The 19,368-nt window shown below is 41.2% G+C and overlaps 2 protein-coding genes across 3 annotated transcripts; both read left to right on the top strand.

Annotated features, from left to right (window-relative positions):
- Positions 1-798: 798 nt before the first annotated feature.
- Positions 799-10,630, top strand: smo (smoothened, frizzled class receptor). Its single transcript, XM_023425044.2, has 12 exons — positions 799-1,715; positions 2,881-3,080; positions 3,285-3,494; positions 3,610-3,782; positions 3,931-4,150; positions 4,279-4,402; positions 4,574-4,666; positions 5,018-5,126; positions 5,615-5,800; positions 6,584-6,732; positions 7,666-7,800; positions 7,972-10,630. The coding sequence occupies exons 1-12, from the start codon at positions 1,454-1,456 to the stop codon at positions 8,589-8,591; spliced, it is 2,481 nt and encodes an 826-aa protein (XP_023280812.1). The 5' UTR covers positions 799-1,453; the 3' UTR covers positions 8,592-10,630.
- A 135-nt stretch (positions 10,631-10,765) lies between these two features.
- Positions 10,766-18,692, top strand: cax1 (cation/H+ exchanger protein 1). Of its 2 annotated transcripts, none has more exons than XM_023425041.2 (20): positions 10,766-10,947; positions 11,902-12,078; positions 12,379-12,509; positions 13,132-13,240; positions 13,365-13,481; positions 13,573-13,634; positions 13,851-14,039; positions 14,143-14,328; positions 14,913-15,012; positions 15,199-15,340; positions 15,476-15,659; positions 15,838-15,937; positions 16,058-16,176; positions 16,487-16,524; positions 16,646-16,896; positions 17,229-17,362; positions 17,554-17,648; positions 17,879-17,957; positions 18,046-18,154; positions 18,290-18,692. In XM_023425041.2, exons 1-20 carry the CDS (start codon positions 10,872-10,874, stop codon positions 18,361-18,363), a joined length of 2,472 nt encoding a protein of 823 aa, XP_023280809.1. In that variant the 5' UTR covers positions 10,766-10,871; the 3' UTR covers positions 18,364-18,692. The 2 variants fall into 2 exon arrangements, with proteins under 2 accessions (XP_023280809.1, XP_023280811.1); XM_023425043.2 differs by having other exon boundaries at positions 10,767-10,947; positions 16,646-16,773.
- The last annotated feature ends 676 nt before the right edge of the window (positions 18,693-19,368 follow it).

Below are 19,368 nucleotides of genomic sequence, written 5' to 3'. Positions count from 1 at the left end.
GTTTACTTTTCACTACATAAATATCTTCAGAAACAAACACCATCAGTGCAGATATGTACATATTACATATAGTGCTTATATCTGGTAAACACAGTATTTTTATGTATATTGAATGTATTATTCATACTTATAGCTATATTTATATGTAATACACATATCATGTCTGCTGCAGTAATTGCATGAATAGCTGTACAATTCATTTAGTCTCAGGTATTGTAATTTATATAATGTAGATATACTGTATATTGCTATGTAGAGCTCTGTAGGTATCTCTTTATTTTCTTCTTTTATATCCATTTTTTTCAGTCAAATGCCTCTTTACCTCTTGTTCTGTTGTAGCACGTGAATCCTGATCTTATTCAAAGGTGATGTCAAAGCTCATGCTATGAAAAGCTGGTTACTATCTTAAGAGACATCAGCAGCACTGGCCACCGAAATGGGTTTGGAGATACAGTTTTGGGTGAATATACATTTTAAATATATCTATGTAAATGGCTGCTGAGCCTCTGTATATTGTTTTGGTTGGTCAGTACTTCTTATAAGGTTGAGGAACACCTGGGGTTCCAGTTTCACTCCTTGAAGTTGACACTGAGGACATGCTTTACTACAGAAATCCTCTCACTTGGGAGTGAACTTTCCAGATGGGGGTCTGTGTTGTTTTGGGGGTCCTGGAGATGAGACACTTTGGAGAAAGCCTGCCATAAGGCACATTCTTCCACTTGCAGAGGGGGATGGGAGGGGAGGTTTTGTTGCTCTGGCTCTCCCCCACCATGTGCATACCAGAGACAAAAAACAACCAGACACGGAGCTGCAACCCAGAGGAACACAACAAAGCCCCAGAAACCTCTCATCACACACTTCACCGGGGAGAAATCACGTCCCGGGACACGTAGAGAGATGTAGGATCATTTATCATCTTATTTTTCTGCCAGCATAAAAGAGGGGGGGGGGCTGTGGAGAAAGGGGTGGTGCATCGGAGCTAGAGATCTTGTTACAGAGATCCAGACTTTTTCATGGCAAGTTTTTTGGACGTGGGGGGAGGGCGACTCTGCAACTTTCTCGGCCTGGTGTCTTTTTCATACCCAGCCTAAACGCTTCAAATGAATACTTTATATGGCTCTAGGTTGATCGTCCCTTCTGTCCACACTTGAGGGCAGTTTTGGAGCTGTTGGCGTTTGGATAATGAAGGAATTCAGGAGGATCCAGCAAGGATCGGACGAGAAGTGCAGGATAAAAAAGTTTGGGAGGACTGTAAGAAAAGTTTGAAGCGCCCCGCAGCTTTTCTTCACCATGCCGCGTTTGGAAACTTATTCCACGTCTAATGAAGAAATCGTCCCCTCTGGGTCTCTTCTGGGTAAAGGATCATTGAAGCAATAGATCAAAAAAAAAATCCGTTTTTTTTTTTTTGTTTGTTTTTTTTTGTTTTTTTGCACAGTTGATTCTCGCTCCCAAGATGTCTTCCCACGGCTGGAGCCCCATTGTTGGATTTTACGGGATGCTTTGCGTCTGGGCTGCCTGGCTTTCAGGCTCCGGGGCAGTGTTGTCTCCAAACGGGACGATATTTGAAGACAACTGCAAGAAAACGACAACTTGCGAGGCACTTAAATACAACACATGCCTGGGATCTCCTTTACCGTATACACATACTTCTCTGATCCTGGCGGAGGACTCCAGCACCCAAGAAGAGGCTTTTGAGAAGTTGACCATGTGGTCTGGTAAGATGTAATGGGCTCAGGAAAACACTTAAAGATGATGATTACATTCTCTAGCCTGTAACTCACAGGAGGAAGAGTCAGGGTCAGTTTATGATCTGATAAGAGGCAGTTCAAGTCTGTGACAGGAGGTTACACAATGACAAAAAGTGCAGGTAGTTTCTTTCAGTTATAAAGCACTACAGGAGTGAATAACATATGTTAGAAGTGATAATAAATACAGTCATTTCACTATAAATTCATTATTGATGAGCAAAAACACTTCAGGTGTGGAATGAGAATCTTATAATGAATGCATTATCAGAATAATTGCATTTTGACTTTTAATTTGTAGCAACTGTGTATTAAATGAACCAATAAACAAATAAACAGTGGGATCCATGTGATCAAGGATCCCCGATTATCCAGCATTGATTGTTTGCTCTAATGTGATAATAATGTTAATTGGTGTGACAATGAGCTGTGATGAGGAGTGTCAGGGGGCACAGAGGAAGAGAGCCTGGACAGGAAGTGAAGGGTCAAAAGCCATTAAAGGAAACAAAAGGAATCACTCATAGGTGTTAGCGAGGTAACAATAGGAGAGTCTCGCGAGTAAAAGGTGTTTAGATCTTCTGCAAGAGGACTTTCACATTCATAACATCTTGCTAATAACCTGCCAGAGCCAGGTCACTGCCTGACAGGTGTCTGGGTCTAACAGATGATCCAAATGTAATCTGCCTCTAGATGGATACTCTGTCCCTCTACACAGATACACAATGTCCTGGTTTACCACCACTGACGTCCTCAGGGATGTATTATAGTTTATCATATTCCATAGCCAAACCTTTCATAGAATCCACTTTATTAGGCTGAAACTATTAGTTGATGAATTGATCGAAATATTTTGCAACTATGCTGAGAGTTGATTGAGTCGCATTAAGTCATTTTTAAGCAAAAAATGCCAAACATTCACTGACTCCAGCTTCTCCCACTGTGATGACTTTCTGCTCTTCTCTGTTTTATGTCATTGTAAATGAAATAGCTTCAGGTTTCGAACTGTTAGACCGACAAACAGGACATTGGATGCAATCAAATTACAAAACAATTATCATTTTATAATGGAAATCATCAACAGATTAACTGATGAACAGATGAATGTAGCTCACGTGTCACTGTTTTGACGTCCTAGGTTTGCGGAACGCTCCTCGCTGTTGGTCGGTCATCCAGCCGCTGCTCTGTGCCGTCTATATGCCCAAATGTGAGAATGGTCGGGTGGAGCTGCCCAGCCAGAGCCTGTGTCTGGCTACACGTCAGCCCTGCAGCATCGTGGACCAGGAGAGAGGATGGCCCGGCTTCCTCAAATGTGACAAGTTCCCTGTGGGATGTTCGGTATGATTCACTGTTATGTGACTGTTCATTGATCCCTGAAGGCAAAAGTCTGTTTTCACTGCATGTAAGAGGTCAGAGGTCAATAGGGTGTAGCATACTTGCACTTTAGACCTGTCCCTTAATTGTTTTGTCCATTTAATTGATTCCCATTTTACTAATTTTTGAATTACAAGCTCACCTTTCCGTCTCCTCCTCTGTGTGCAGAACGAGGTGCAGAAGCTGAAGTTTAACACATCGGGCCAGTGTGAAGCTCCTCTGGTGAAGACGGACATTCAGTCGAGCTGGTACAAGGACGTGGAGGGCTGCGGCATCCAGTGTGACAACCCTCTGTTCACCGAGGCCGAGCACAACGACATGCACGTCTACATCGCTTACTTCGGCACCATCACCCTCCTCTGCACCTTCTTCACCCTGGTGAGACATGAATACCACACCCACAGTCTTGTTTGTTTTTTATTTGGCAAAGACCCATTTTTTAAATTTCATTTCAACCATCATCTTCAACTTTTACAATTCTCTATTTTTTCAGGCCACATTTCTCGCCGACTGGAAAAACTCAAACCGCTACCCAGCCGTCATTCTCTTCTACATCAACGCCTGTTTCTTCGTGGGCAGTATTGGCTGGCTGGCTCAGTTCCTGGATGGAGCACGCAAGGAGATTGTGTGCAAGAGTGACAACACCATGCGACTCGGGGAGCCCTCGTAAGTACACGACCTCAGCCCACAGTCATGCCTCCACCTGTGCTCATATGTTTGCTGACAAAAAGGAAAAGGAAAAAGGCATGAAATTATTCCCAAACAGAAAATATAACAAAAAAAAATCACATTCATGTTGGGCTGTTCTCTACAGGTCTTCAGAGACACTGTCATGTGTCACCATCTTCATCATCGTTTACTACTCCCTGATGTCAGGTGTGATTTGGTTTGTCATGCTGACCTATGCCTGGCACACGTCCTTCAAAGCCCTGGGCACCACCCACCAGCCGCTGTCTGGCCGAACCTCCTACTTCCACATGGTCACCTGGTCCATCCCCTTCGTCCTCACTGTGGCCATCCTGGCTATCGCTGAGGTGTGTAGCGAGTCATTTGCTTTAAATATTCTCACAGGGATTTTAAAAAATAATTTTCCCACCCATTCAGTTCGATAACATGGTCACTTCTCTGATATCGTTTGTCTGCGTGTTCTGGTGCTCCACAGGTCGACGGAGATTCAGTGAGTGGGATTTGTTTTGTCGGCTACAAAAACTACAGATACCGCGCTGGATTTGTGCTGGCACCCATTGGTGTTGTGCTTGTCGTCGGCGGCTACTTCCTCATTCGGGGTGAGCACAAAAACACACACACACGTAACATGATAGCAACAGCATGGTTTGGTCATGTCAAATCAAATAGCTCAAATTTCAAAGACAAAATGAATAATTATGATAACAGAGAAAATCCCTTTAAAAACGTGTCAGCTAATCAACACTGTCTATTTCATTTCTCTGTTGTAGGCGTCATGACCCTGTTTTCCATCAAGAGTAACCACCCAGGACTACTGAGCGAGAAAGCAGCCAGCAAAATCAACGAGACCATGCTGAGACTGGGTACGTTGTTCTCTCGTCTTGTCCATTACCGCACCTTAACAAACTGGTGAGGTAGAAACATGAGGGTAAAAACCATCTTGGCAAAGAGTCTATAGCGGCACATCAGTGACCACAGTGAACAAGGAATGTCAAGACTTGTGATGGTACGATATGATGCGGGAAATCCCTGTCTACTGTGTGTGTAATGCACAGAATGAGCTGCATCATTCTGAGTAAATATCCCAAGATCATTTCTTTGTAAAAAGAGAAATGAACCTCTTTAGGTGCTTGTTCCTGTTCTGTATGACTTGTGTTGGGGGTGGCATGTCTGGTATCTCATATCGAATTTGTTGTTCTGTTTCTCCTCGTCAGGCATATTTGGGTTCCTTGCTTTTGGCTTTGTTTTCATCACCTTCGGGTGCCACTTTTACGACTTCTTCAACCAGGCTGAATGGGAGAGGAGCTTCAGAGAATACGTGCTGTACGTGTTTTGTTTATTTTTTGACAGAAATACCAAGATTTACTTTGTTATTGCTGATCACACACACAATTATTATTGTTAATACATAGCACAGTGACAAAGGTTTACACCTGCCTGCTGCACAGCTACTTCTTAGCGAGTGAAAGCACTTCTGTTACAGCCACCTCTTCAGGCTCACCCTTTGCATCCAATCACACACACAAATCCACGAACTGATGCTGTTGAGATTCCAAACCACTGCTCGACCGCTCAACTCACAACGGTGAATGCAGCCCTATTTTCCCCCCACACTGTTGACATTGGCTGGATCGGAATTAATTTAGCCTCAAAAATGTAAACCGCTCTCTCCTGCCCAAACATGAAACAGACCTTCTTATTTACCGGGACCAGCGTTTGAATGTACCTCAGTCGTACGGCTTGAAGGTGTGGGAGGCCCGTGCAGGCAAGGACAGGACACTGGCTGATCATCTCTGTGATATTCTCAACAGGTGTGAAGCCAACGTGACGATCGCCTCTCAGACCAACAAGCCGATCCCAGAATGCACCATTAAGAACCGGCCAAGCCTCATGGTGGAGAAAATCAACCTGTTCTCCATGTTTGGGACTGGAATCGCCATGAGCACCTGGGTGTGGACCAAAGCCACCATCCTCATCTGGAAACGCACCTGGTGCAAGTAAGCAAGCGTCTAATGAACATGAACTGTAACATTAAAAATAAATGCACAGTTGTTTTAAAAAGTTATTTTAGATGCTGAAGACTGCTTATTGCATGTGAGCATATTGTGGCTGCGTGCCTGTCCACGTCCATATATGGTGATGAGGATAGGATGACAGTGTGGGAAATCTCTTCATATTTATGCAGCCAGGCGTGTACCGTTAAAGCAGCAGCGTTTCCTGGGAATTTCCACCCTGATCATTTAAAAGTATTGAGGCATACATTTAGCAGAAATCTTGTATGGCGTCCCCAGTGTGTGCTGGTCTGTTTGCAGTGTTAATCCCTGGTTTTTTTAACAGCGCTCACAAGGGCTCACTGTGTCTTGGATTTAACTCACAGGAATTTGTTTTGAAAAAGAAAAAAAAAGTACAACAGTAATTCAGCTTCATGGAATTATTGTTTTCGGTTTGGGCTTTAGATGGTTTTATCCTGTTTTCCATAGCAACGCAAAAAGAGAGCACATGCAGGACATAACAGCTAGTGGTATTAAGCATGTGGTTTCTCAGTTATTTCTAAACTTTAGGTCCTATTCTTTTGTTATTAGTGGGTCAGTATCAGTTATGAGGCTGTTGATTGTCTTTGACTTCCTCTTTTATCATCCAGAATAAAGAATCAGGACCAAATATAATCATAAAATTTCAAACCTTTTGTTCTCATATTTTCTCTTGATGGTTCAGAAACCTACATCTCCTCTGCAGCTTCTGTCCTCCTCTGCATATTAATCTCCTATATCCCGAATCAGGATTATTGGCCGCAGCGACAATGAACCCAAGAGGATCAAGAAGAGCAAGATGATTGCCAAGGCGTTTGCAATGAGGAAGGAGCTCCACAAGGACCCTGAAAAGGAGCTGTCGTTCAGCATGCACACTGTGTCTCATGACGGGCCCGTGGGTGAGTGTTTCTGAAGATGCTTAAAAAATCATTCTGATCAGTCATTCAGAGAAAGCTTAATCTGACAATTTAGGATGAATTAGAGTGGGTGATTATTGGCTTTACTGTCTACTTTTTGGGTTGAAGAGTGAAACTGTGGAAGACATGTCTGCACTTCCACCTTGTGGTAAATAACTGAAACTGCACAGAGTCCTATTTGGATTATTCATAATCAAGATAATACCTCATGTTCATTTTATTATTGTACAGTATTAGTTGTCAGATGCATTCGCCCAAAATACAATAAGACATCTTCTGACTTATCCAGCCATGCAGATGAATCTGAAATCACTTATTTTTGTGTTTCCTAGTAGGGATTATTTCTCTGGTACAAAGTGATTCTAATCAGTAGGTGGTCTCTGCAAAGACACATTGTTGGTCATTTTTATATATGTTGCAATGCTGTGAGAACCACAGACAAAATGCTTGATGATTGGTGGATATCTCAAAACCTAAACTAGCTGCATGGCTTGGCTCAACTTGAGATGAGTGGTAAAGATGGATTTTTTTGTAATTTGGGTGAACCAGCCACAACCAGATTTGTTGTGTTTGGTAACATGATGTCAAAAATGGCACCATGCGTACTGATGTAATAATTTACTGCTATGTTATTTTTCATTCAAATTTGGCCAGGATAGATTTTCCATTTGCTTTTTTGTGGCATAGAAGCAACATGGTCGGAGGCAGCTGTTATGTCTGTAGCTAAGAACTGAATGACACATTCCTCTGCTCGTATAAGCTGTGAGGCTGCTGTGGCTGCTGTGCTTATTTAGCTTGGAGCAGTTCAGAGCTATTGAGGCACCACAGGGGAGTCATTAAGAGTGTGATGGATTTAAAGCTGCCCTTAGTTGACTCTAAATGGAGAGTGTGTGGCTTGTCTTTTCGCATTCATAGCTGGAATCAATTTTGACCTCAATGAGCCATCCAATGACATGTCATCAGCCTGGGCACAGCATGTGACTAAGATGGTGGCCAGGCGAGGTGCCATCCTGCCGCAGGACATTTCTGTCACACCTACTGGTACACCAGGTGAGCTGGAGGCTGTGACTCTGACATTACACCTACTGCATTAAATACATTTCAAGTCACACGTTCCCTCCCTTTTCCTTTTTTCCACCATTACCTTTTTTTGCTTCCATCTATTTTCATTTTAACAGAGGACTGTGATCATGAATTTATTGTCTTTTACTTTCTCCGCAGTGCCACCTCCAGAGGAGAGGAACAGACTGTGGATGGTAGAGGCTGAGATTTCACCAGAGATGATTAAGAGGAAAAAGAAGAAGAAGAAGAGGAAGAAGGAGGTGCGTCCAGTGAAGGAGGTGGTGGACCACCAGGCTTATCATCAGCGTGAGTTTGGCCGCAGCTCAGTGCCTCGCCTGCCCAAACTGCCTTGCCACCCGAGCCTGGTTGCCAATCTGCGGGAACAGCAGAGGCAACAGCAGAAGCTGGAGGAGGAAGTCCTGCCAGGGTCCTACCCAGACTTCCAACCCTCACACCCTCTGTCCTGTGAGGACAGATGTCCCTACCCCTACCAGAGCAGTCAGAACAGCTACGGCCACAGGCTGCTCTCTAATCCTCTGACCCTCAACGATCGTCCGGAGGATCTGGGTCTCGGCCCACGCTGCCCCCCCTCAACTTCCACCTGGCAGCCTAGAGGAACTTCCCACTACCCCAGGGAGGTGGATCTCAGCGACGGGCTGTCAGAGAGGTTGGCCCACGTGGCTCGGGTACCAGCGGGCCGAAGGGCCGGCTATGGTCCCATCCACTCCCGGACGAATTTAATGGAGGCGGAGCTCATGGATGCTGACTCTGACTTCTAAGAGCAAAGCGCCAATAAATTCTGTTTGTTTTTTTGTGGTACACAGACTGTAAGCTATAAAAAGTGCTGGATACTTTCAAAATTCTTACTACAGTGCACCTAAACTCCAATGCCCAGAGGTCAAGATGGAACTAAGCTGGTCATTTTTTATTTTCTTTGATTTTGTTTGTTTGTTTGTTTGTTTTTTAGAAAAAGCAAAAGGATAAAGTGAAAAAATATGTTGTGAATAAGTTAATGAAAAAATATTTTTTGTACTTTATTTGTGTCCAATAAAATTTCAAAGGCAACTCCATGATGATGAGACAAATGAGGCAGCTAAACTGTACATGGCTTGAAACAATATAGATACCGTTAGTCTGAAACGCTACCAGCTCAACCCTGCTTGTGACAACATTAAACTCTAAACGTGGCAGGGTTATTAGTCCTGTTGGTGTCAGACAAGTTGCTGGTCAAAATTGCAACTGACCCAGTCAACTCATTTTGGGATTACTAGAAAGGGCACTACATTTAAGGTTTTTAAGGTGTAATCCAAGAAAACTATTTGAAAGTCAACAGTATTCTTAATCTTTAACTAATCATAATTATTTGAACTGTCCCAGTGCAGTAAAACACGACTCACACAGGAAACCATACAGGTTTAAAAAGCTGCTTGCAAATACTGTTGAACCCAGGTCTTCGCTTGTATTATATTTTAAAGTTTTTAAGGCTCTGTTCCCTCCACTATTTAGCCAGTAATTAATTGTGTTTATGTACAGTTAACTTCATGTACTAACCATTATCTCCTATGCCCTGTTAGTGCTATCATCACTGCTTTGAGAGGTTTCTTTATGAATTTGGAATACACACTGGGACTTCAACTGAAACCAGGAAGTACTAAAAGAAATGGTAACACAACATGTGTTTGGTTTTAAATGAACACATCAGTTTCTCAGCTTCACACTGTGATAATTTACTTCAGTTTTCATCAGAATTACCCAAATTATTACCTTATAGTTAATACTTCTTATCTAATAGTAACATTTAAAAAAAGAAACTAATTAAATGTTACTGAGCTAAAATACACACTAATTCTCTGTATATGTTCGGTTGCCTGGTGCAATAAACCAACACTTAGTTTATTTTTTGCCTGGACAAAAACTTGCTGCATTGTTCAGTTGAATTGAATGGAATGACCATCTTTTTCTCGTTGAGTTCCCTTTGTATATTACAGAAAAACATTTCCCCTTGTACAGTTATTTTTAAAAGGGTTATTTTTTTACAGCAGTATTTCTACTTTTGTTTATCTGTTGTATATATGTGTTCCTTCATTTCTTCAGTCCAGATTTAAACTCTTTTGTATGAAGTCTTTTACACTGCAGTGGGCATAAAAATCTTTTTCTTTTTTTTTTTACACTCTTTTTTTCTTAATCTCAACAAAATGCTCGTATTTTTCCGTCACTCTTTTTCTCAATGTGTTTGTACTGTACATAGGCTGTTCATAGATTTCTCAATAAGGGTATTATTTGTACAGATTATATATCAAATCACTTGATACTCTGCTGACATGATATATAAAAAGGGAAGAGTCAGTTATGCTATAAAAAGTTGTCACTGTACTTGTGCTGTAACCAAAATGTCACCTAGTCTTGTCATTTTACACTCACTGTGGATAAATGACGCTGAAGTAGACTGTGCTAGATCGCTTTTTAGCTTTGTCTAATATGTCCAGTTATTCATGTGAGAGAGGATTATTTATGTTGGTAGTAGTTACCACACTGCTATGAATTTAACAATGTAGTGAATTTGGCAACAGAAATAAAGTGTAGCTAATACCCTCCCAAAAAGTCTATGTTCAAAGATTATTAAGAAATTAAATGAAAATTACTCGGTAATTAAGTATTACTCTTTAAGCCTTTAAAAAGTTTTGACGGTGTCAAAAGATTTTTCTGTGTTTTGTCTCCCAACTGTGTAAAAAAAACAAACATTTACTGTCACTTTTACTGTGCAAGTGTAGTTTTTGTTTTTCTGTGTAAATAAAAGTAATCCTTCATTTGTGTGTAATTGTTTAGCCATGTTCAATTCATACAATTGCGCATGCGCACGGTGCATTTGCAGAACGCACATCTTTCTGAGACAGTGTATTTATTGATTCCTCCATTGGGGGGCGCTAAAGTTGATTCCCCCCCTCCTTTGTTGAGCGTCAGTGTGCCGTGGCGAACAACTGGCGACTGTACAGACTATAAAGAGGATGACCCGTCGATCCGCAGCTTCAGGAGCGACACTTGGCGAGTAAAGAGACAAGATGTCCCACAGAAAGTCCACACTGATGCCAGGTGACGTGGAGAACCTGCGGAGGAGATCCGCGGCGGATTCCTCAGGTGAGGCTAAACTGCTCCTACTTCTACTGGACCTACTTTTTCTTCATCTCAATTTAACAACTTGCAAACTGCGTTTAACCCCCCACAACACATTTAAAAACATGAGGCTTTGACTTCTAACTTAACTTTCTTACGTGTTTGACCTTGTACTTTGTTTTGAGCACGCTCATCGAACTCACCTGTACTGCCAAACTTTTCAAAAACACTTCCTGTGAGGTTTTGTGTCGGACAGAGTTCAGCTGAAGTTTGTTTCTGGAATCAGAGGCATGGTTACTGACCTTCATTCCTCACAATTTATGGTTGTTTTTTATCATTTAATGTGAATATTGCATGATTGTGGATGTTTTTCTTCTTTTGTACCAAAATATAGCTCCTTAAGAGCAGGAGGCATCAGGCATGTGGACATCAGTTTTCTGCATCACTGACTTACAGTTGCTTCCAAAATCTACCTGTTGCTCCATTAACCTTCACTGTGCATCTTTTATCAGACACAATAAAACAGTTTGGGATATTAAACATTCTGTCAGATTCTCATGAACAACATTATGAGCAGATGGACTATATACAGTGTGACCAGAACGCTTCTATTTTTAATTCAAAAGCTCAGCACTGTCGCCTAAGTTACCTTATCTCTGTATTGCAATGCATTGATAATGTGGTCAGTCATGGCAGACAGCAGTTGACAGAGTGGGGGTGGGGTGGGGGGGACACTGCATGACTTCTCAGGAGGTTTTTGTTAGTCACACACATTTCCATGGGACAGCTGAAGGGCGTTGGTCCTGGATGTGGGTCATCCGCTTCACCTTTAAATGCAGCCCCTCTCTGTTGTGTAGATTGTCCATTTCACTGTTAAACTGTCAAAAAGGAAAAATCAAATCATGTCACAAATATTGCTTAATGTACTGCACTGTTTCAAATCTATTACTCTGTTTTCCATGATATTTCTTTATTCAGAGAACTGTGCGGATCCTGAGCAGCATCACCGGTTTTCACGTCAACAGCTCCAAACTGATAGACTCTCCGTTGGCCCCCAGCATCCAGAGCTGGGTGCAGTGGAGACGCCCTCCCCAGATGCTTCTGCACATCACTTCTGCCACTACACACCAAAATGTTTCCTCGCTGTCCACAGGGGTGAGATGAGACATTAGTTGACACCAGAGAAAAAACTATTAAAACAATTAAAAGAGCATAGTTGCATTGGAAAACTTTTAATAATTAATATAAAAGAATATTTAATTCTAAAAGATTAATTAGCATAAAAATGAGTCTGAAAATCATCAGTAGCTGAAGTTTTTGTGAAGATCTGCTTCATACACATTGGAGATGTACAAATGTAGACAGACAAGTAAAGTGACAATGGCGAGAACAGAAATCATCTGCTGTTTTGGGATTATGTTTTCTGGAGTCATCTGACAGTTGTGATGTGCACAGGAGGGCACAGCGGCTCAGCCCGGTCCACTCCATCGCGGTATGGAGAAGAGGGTTGGCATGAAGCCACCACAAAGACCACAATCAGAGTTGAGAATGAGGTGGAGGCACATAGGGAGGCTAACAACTACAAGGTGAGCCATGACTGAGTCAGTCCTCTGCACCTAACTTTTTATGACTTTAGTGTAGAATTTTTTATTTTTTTAAATCCCAGGATGTGCTTCTGCTTGTAGGTTTGAGTTTCTTTATTGGTTATTAAACTGTGGGGCAGAGCTCCCTGGGGGTTGTAGAGGCAATGCAGAGCGGCACTTGCAGGACTGGAGGGAACAATGTGGAGTTCATGTGGGAACAATACACAAGTGCTTTCATGCTGGAAAGCCTATCGATTCAGGTTTTCAAGAATGATTCAAACATTCATGTGTTTGACAGGGAAGAAAAGAAAATCAGGTGATGTTCATGAAGCAGATGTGTCGGTTAGGAAAATACAAAGAAGCTCAACTCATTCTCAGATTGTGTCTCTTGTGTTTAAGAACTCTGCTGGAAACGTGGGTAAAGTTTAATTGTTGGTTTTCATCTGGACATGAGTTAATCATGAAAAGGCGAAAGGAAACACACTGCTGCCTCCAATTTAAATCATGCTGTAGTTGTGTCAAACTGACTACATTTATCTCTACTAACTGACAGTTATCATGGTAAAAGATATTCTGATAGAACTGTTTAGCACTGCATGTTTTACTGTGTGTCTTTTTTTTTCAGTTTGGCTTCAGAAAGTGGAAGGGAAACGTGACAGAGAAGCCCATCGAAGACAGATCAGAAATCATCAAAGAGCTGTACTCTGATCTCAGTATTGTTAAGCCCCGAGAAGGTCTTTTTCTTTCATTTCTCCCTTTGCACTTTAGTTTAATAGGACCTGCATGCATACTCATACATACTGTGGGGTTGTTACAGGAAAGCAATAAACTGTATTTATGATTTCTCCTCTCTTTCAGGCTCAGTGGTCACCTTTGGGAACATAATTTACGTATTTTTATTTGGATGGTGGATATCTTTAATCTACTTCCTCATTTGTCCTATAATGTTTCTAACAATCCTTGGTGCTCCCTATGGTATGTTTTCTATAAATGGCTGCATTACTCAGAGTATTGTGTCTTTCCCTAAATGTGGAACATCATCAATTTGTTTTTTCTCCATTTTCAGGCAAACTCTGTTGGAAGATGGCACTGTACTTTATTTGGCCATTTGGGAAGTCATTAGACAAGGTAATATGATGCGTAGTGTCCTGTCTTTGGACTTCATGTGTCTTTGAATTTATACAGTACTTATCCCTGCAGTATATTGTGACTGTGATAGCTGGGATATGTTCAATAGCTGCCACAAGAATAAAGAATTATATAAGCCGCATTTCCCAAGTAAACTTTTAGTTAACATAACATCTGGAAAACTGATACGTGACATGTTATCATTTAATCTTTCAGGCCGGTGATGTACTGAAGAGTTCCACTTTGAAGCCTCCAAAGATTGAGGTCATTCCTGAAGAGGGGGACACTGAAGACGGCAAAGACCTTGTCAGGGACAAGGACTCTGCTCCCCTTCTGATGTCTTCCCCAATCCCTGTTGACATCCCCGTCCCAGAACCACCCGCTAGAAAAATTTCAAAGCACTGGGTAAGAAGGTCAGAATGACCTTAAGCACTTGGTGCAGTGGGAAGGTCAGTAATATATATGTATATTATTAATGACTTTAATGATTCTTTGTTTTTCTCTGCAGTGCCGTATCAGTACTTATGTTTGGCTGTTGCTGGGTTACCCTGTCCTGGCTGTGGTCCACTGCTTGGCCTGTGTGCTCTCCTGGCTGCTGGTCTTCACCATCCCTGTAGCCAAGATGAATGCACGCACACTGACCACTGTCCTCCTCATGGCACCTGAGGACATCCAGATCCACAGAGTGGAGAAGGTACAGGGTCATTTTCTGAAATGTCTGTGCTTAGTCAAGAGAAAGATGTTGGGGCAAGAAATTACCTTTTTGTCATGTCACCAATTAAAAGGTTTGTATTACTTGGTCTCCTTATTAGGTATGGTAACATGTAACTGAGGTGCTCCACTTGTTCATGTGAGTGATGGCCAATCGAATTAGCCAATCAAATTATTGTTTCCTATGACTGTTTTTTCTTGAAGTTTGAATTCAATTAAATTACAAAGAACATAGTTGTCCCTGGTGACATGTAACATGTACTGTACATAATCTTGTGTTTATTTGCAAAGGTTTTGAAATATTTTGCTCTACCCCTGTGGACAGTTTTTATTGTAACTGATGTCTATAGAAATGGTTCCTAATGAAAACTGACATTAGTATTGATTATTGGATTATCGGCAGTAACCTGGATGTTGTTCATGGAGAGACATGTTGCTGATAAGTTTTTCAAGTCTCATTTTTCACCATAAAAAGAAAAATAGGGAGTCCACCAAAATTACAAATGTTTTTACACTTAATAAATTAATTTGTAACTTGATGTGACTGTTTTATGCTCTGTTTTCCAGACACGTGCATGTGAGACCAGAGTCATCTTATGCTGTTATCAAGCATGTAATGTGTATTACTACAAATACACTGTCCAAGGAATCAACATTTTTGCTCTTAGTATCCTTTTTGGGTTGGATCTAACTTGACAGTAAAAGAAGTAAAAATGCCAAGAGGTCAGCTGAGGCACCATTAGATTGCATTTCAATATGATAGCTACCATTATTAAATGGTGGCATTGTGTCCTACAGCTATACATGGTCAGTACTGGTCTACTTCTTTTCCTTAAGTCTATGTTCCTTGCAGACCTGCTTCCCCTGGTATTGATCACTCTGATTATTGGCTATACTGACCATGAACACAATTACTTCAGTGCAGAAACTAAGTTTGCAACAGCCATCACTTCCATCATTCCTCTATCCTACTATATTGGCATGGGAATAGCTAGGTAAGGGATTTTTGTATTTTGACTGACTTATTCCCACTGCACCTACAGGATGCCTGACCATTTTTTATAAACCTGGGGGCTATGCATAGCATTTCATATGTTTATGGTTTTGTTTTCTGGTGCGTACTCTTACAGCATTTCTGCACAGAGTAACTTTGCAGTGGGAGCAGTGGTGAATGCAACTTTTGGCTCCATCACAGAGATGACGTTCTACATCACTGCACTGCTGCAGGGACACCATGCTGGCACCAAATGTTATGAAGAGATTGTTAAAGCAGCGCTCACCGGGACCTTACTTGGGTGTATACTGTTCATACCTGTGAGTGCCTAAGACGGACAGATGGACAGTTATTAACGTTATCAGTTAACATGCAGCGTTAGGATCCTTTCTGTGAAATTAGCATGTTCAGTATCTTCTTTTGCATCCTTTTCACTGAGACTCAGGTCTGAAATGGGTAGACAGGCACTCAGGCTCACGCACTTTGTTGACTGTACAGGGTATCTGTATGATCATCGGAGGCATTAAACACAGGGAGCAACGATTTAACAGTCGTTCAGCTGGAGTGAGCTCAGCTTTGCTCTTCATATCCATAGGGGGTATGTATGGCAGCCACACACACACACACACACACACATATAACTCTTAAACAATAACACTGCCACACACAGATTCATAAAACTCTAGATTTGAGCCCATGCTGTAATAATTGTCCTCAGGTGTGTTTGCGCCCACCCTCTTCTCAAAAGCCTTCGGTAATCTTGTGTGTGAGAGCTGCAGCAACAGCCCAGGCAACGCCAGCGTCTCGTTCATCTGCAAGGACTGTCACTACGACACGGTGGGCAGCTTCTCTTAACTCTCCTGTAGCTTCCAGCTTTTCTTACTGTGCTTCCAGAGCATGATGTAGATCAAACAACAAAGCCACCTTGAGCAAGTTTAAAATTTTTATTTTTTTTTCCAGTTTGCGGCGCTTTCTCTGATGGTTAATACATGTTCAGACGCTCCTACCATGAAGATTACATTTTTATGGGTCCCACAGCAGCTAAACTTATAATTCAGGAAACATGTTTTATTGCTGCTCGTATTTAAAACATTGCTTTTATAAACTTGTGTAATTTTTAATTTTCATTGTCATTCTTTGTTTTCAGGGTCAAACAGAGCAACAGTCTATTCTCTCCCACACTGAGTAAGTCCCTGTGCTACACCTGGATTTTTTTTTTTTTTTTTTTTTTTTTTAAATCGCACGCTTTTCAAACATATATACTTAATTGTGTTTTGAATAATTATTGATTTAAAAAAAATTCTAGGCCTCTGGTGTACACAATTTCTGTGTTGCTGCCTGCTGCATACCTAATTGGCCTCATCTTCACACTGAAGACCCACTCCCACATATATGATATCCATATCAGCGATGGCCAAGGGGGCCATGCACATGGTCAGTACACACTAGGGGGTACCTGCTTCTACCACCCCACTAGTGAGGTCACTGCTGGCCATCTACTCGCTGCCAACTCGTGTATTAATGCCAGCTCTATTGTCACCAGCCACGTTGCAACAGGTGTGTGTGGTGTGCATGTCTATTGGGGTGAAGGGAAAATTAAATGCTTTTGTTAAGCACTGACTGCCTGTTGCCTGCCTTGTTAACTTGCCTGTGCATGTGAGTCACAGACGGAAGGTTGTTCCCCTGCAGTGAGGTAAAGTTGTGCCTGTGCATGCCAAAACTCTGAAGCATGTGAGAGTGAAGGACCAAAATACGGAAGAAAGTTTAGATTTAGATCCCGGATGGATCTACAGTATTTGAGAGGGAAGAAAAGCATCTTCAACAGAGAGGTAAGTCATAGCTATTAAACTTGCTTGTTGGAGCTCTCATGGTGTGTATGTCACCAGCAGGTCACCACGTGGTCCACTGGTCGCGGTGGAGGGCTCTTGCAGTGCTGATTGTTGCCACAGTGCTGATGGCCTGCTGCGCTGACCTCAGCACAGAGAACATCGAGCCCATGCTGACCCACTCCTCCATCTCCCAGGTGTTCAAAATGCTTTATTTTGAAAGAGAGAAACCTCCCATTCAAATCAAGTTAGAGACTCAATGTATCTGATATTAAGTTATGTGTTAGATATGAGACAAAACACCTAAGTGGATTTAGTGGCTGGTTCATAGTTATTTGGGGGCTTGACTAGTCTTCTTTGTACTGAGCTATACCCTCCCTCCCTGCAGTACTTCATTGGTGTCACAGTGTTGGCCATGGTGCCAGAGCTTCCTGAGATTGTCAATGGGATCCAGTTTGCTCTGCAGAACAACATCAGCCTGAGGTAGGACTGCTCTGTGATGTAATATAATGTAATTTCAATTGACTGGGACCAACCACCTGAATGTTTCGACACTGAATGGCCTCGGTACGAACACAATAATTAATGTTATGTAAATTTTTTCATTATTTGAACATTAGAATTCCTCAACTGTTGTTGATTTATTGATACACAGGACAAATAGAGCCATTGTGAAATGTTTGACATTTTAAATTTCCTTTTTTCTTCTGCAGCCTTGAAGTGGGCAGTTGCATTGCTGTGCAGGTCTGCATGATTCAGATTCCATTGCTCATCCTCTTCAATGCATTCTATGTAAGGCAAAGTATTTATTTTTTGCAGATAATTTTTTTTTCTTGTTCATAATTGTTATTTCAATGACTTGACAAACATTTTTCCCCAGGATGTTGGATTTGTCCTTGTGTTCAGTGACATTCATCTGTGGGCCAGCATCTTCAGTGTCATCCTGGTGAACTACATCTTCATGGATGGAAAATGTGATTACTTTCAGGGTAAGTCATGTTAAAGTGATTTTCACAGAGCAGAAATGGACATGATCACTTCACAGGGATTGACATGGGGGAAAAAAAGTTTGCAAAATGCTATAGATGTACTCCAGATTATGATGGTCTCTGTTTTGTTTGCAGGCACCGCTCTAGTGGTGGTTTATCTCATCCTTTTGGCCCTTTACTTCTTTGCTCCTTCTCCACGCTCTTGTTGATCTGCTTGTCAAGAAAAATCCTGAAGCCCCAAAAATTGAATGCCACTGAATACAGTAATCCTTCATCTTCAGGTGGTGTGGGCTCAGTGGTACAAAAGAAAGAAAAAGAACTGGATTTAATTTTGAAGTGTCACAATGGAGCTGTAAGTGAAGAGCTGTAAATATATGTTATTGCACAGTGTTTTTTTTGTGCTTGAAATTTTTTCCCAGTTCTTGCTGTCAGAAGAATCGGTCACTCTGAGTCATTGTCTTGCATTTCAATGTAAATTTGTGGTGTTATTATTGTAATATGTGGTTTGTATTGGACATAATAAATGTATGGAGATAGATTTGTTTCAATATTTTTGTGTGACCGGATGAATAATCTGTGTGTAAATGTGTTATCTGTAAATATAAAACACCTTTCACAAATTAAAAAAAAAAAAAAAAAATGTATTTGCAAATTCACAAAAATATCTTGCAAATATAAAACGGATTTGCAAATACACAAACAAATTCCACAAATAAAAGGAAACATCTGGGAATACATTAAATTAATTTACAAATGAATGAAAAGCATTAGTGAATATCTTCCTAAACAAACTTACTGCCAGTCTGGTGTGTGTGTGTGTGTGTGTGTGTGTGTGTGTGTGTGTGTGTGTGTGTGTGTGTGTGTAAGCAGAATTTGATTTGGCCAAGGGCGTAGGTTTGGTCTCAACATTGGTGGGCTGCAACAACTCTGTCAGATTGACTTTAATGACGTCAACCAAATGGTTTATTAACATATAAGATCTGAATTTACATTCAATGCCCATAAGCAAATGTAATATATGTACATGTGTTGAATCTCCATGTATGAAATATATGTACATATAAAGTAAAATATATGTATATACAGTATGGCCTATATATGTAAAAATTACACTTGAAACCTGTTAGAAATTGGAACAATATCATATATTGACATATAGGTCTAGCAAATATATTATACACATATGTTACATAAATATATATTCATCCCAAAGC

Source organism: Seriola lalandi, unplaced genomic scaffold (assembly GCF_002814215.2).
Source record: "Seriola lalandi dorsalis isolate HSWRI2012SDOR001 ecotype SW California unplaced genomic scaffold, Sedor1 jcf7180002054765, whole genome shotgun sequence".
Lineage (NCBI taxonomy): Eukaryota > Metazoa > Chordata > Actinopteri > Carangiformes > Carangidae > Seriola > Seriola lalandi.
The sequence above is the reverse complement of the archived record's forward strand: the minus strand, read 5'-3'. Positions and strand labels throughout refer to the sequence as shown.

What these genes read in the sequence shown, in the direction of transcription:
- cax1 (XM_023425041.2), top strand. Translation starts at nt 10,872, where the DNA reads ATGTCCCACAGAAAGTCCACACTGATGCCAGGTGACGTGGAGAACCTG. An exon ending in GCTCTTCATATCCATAGGGG is followed by an intron (nt 15,938 to 16,057) that starts GTATGTATGGCA and finishes AATTGTCCTCAG; the next exon opens with GTGTGTTTGCGCCCACCCTC. An exon ending in CAGAACAACATCAGCCTGAG is followed by an intron (nt 17,649 to 17,878) that starts GTAGGACTGCTC and finishes TTTCTTCTGCAG; the next exon opens with CCTTGAAGTGGGCAGTTGCA.
- smo (XM_023425044.2), top strand. Translation starts at nt 1,454, where the DNA reads ATGTCTTCCCACGGCTGGAGCCCCATTGTTGGATTTTACGGGATGCTT. An exon ending in AGCTTCAGAGAATACGTGCT is followed by an intron (nt 5,127 to 5,614) that starts GTACGTGTTTTG and finishes TATTCTCAACAG; the next exon opens with GTGTGAAGCCAACGTGACGA. An exon ending in CACACCTACTGGTACACCAG is followed by an intron (nt 7,801 to 7,971) that starts GTGAGCTGGAGG and finishes CTTTCTCCGCAG; the next exon opens with TGCCACCTCCAGAGGAGAGG.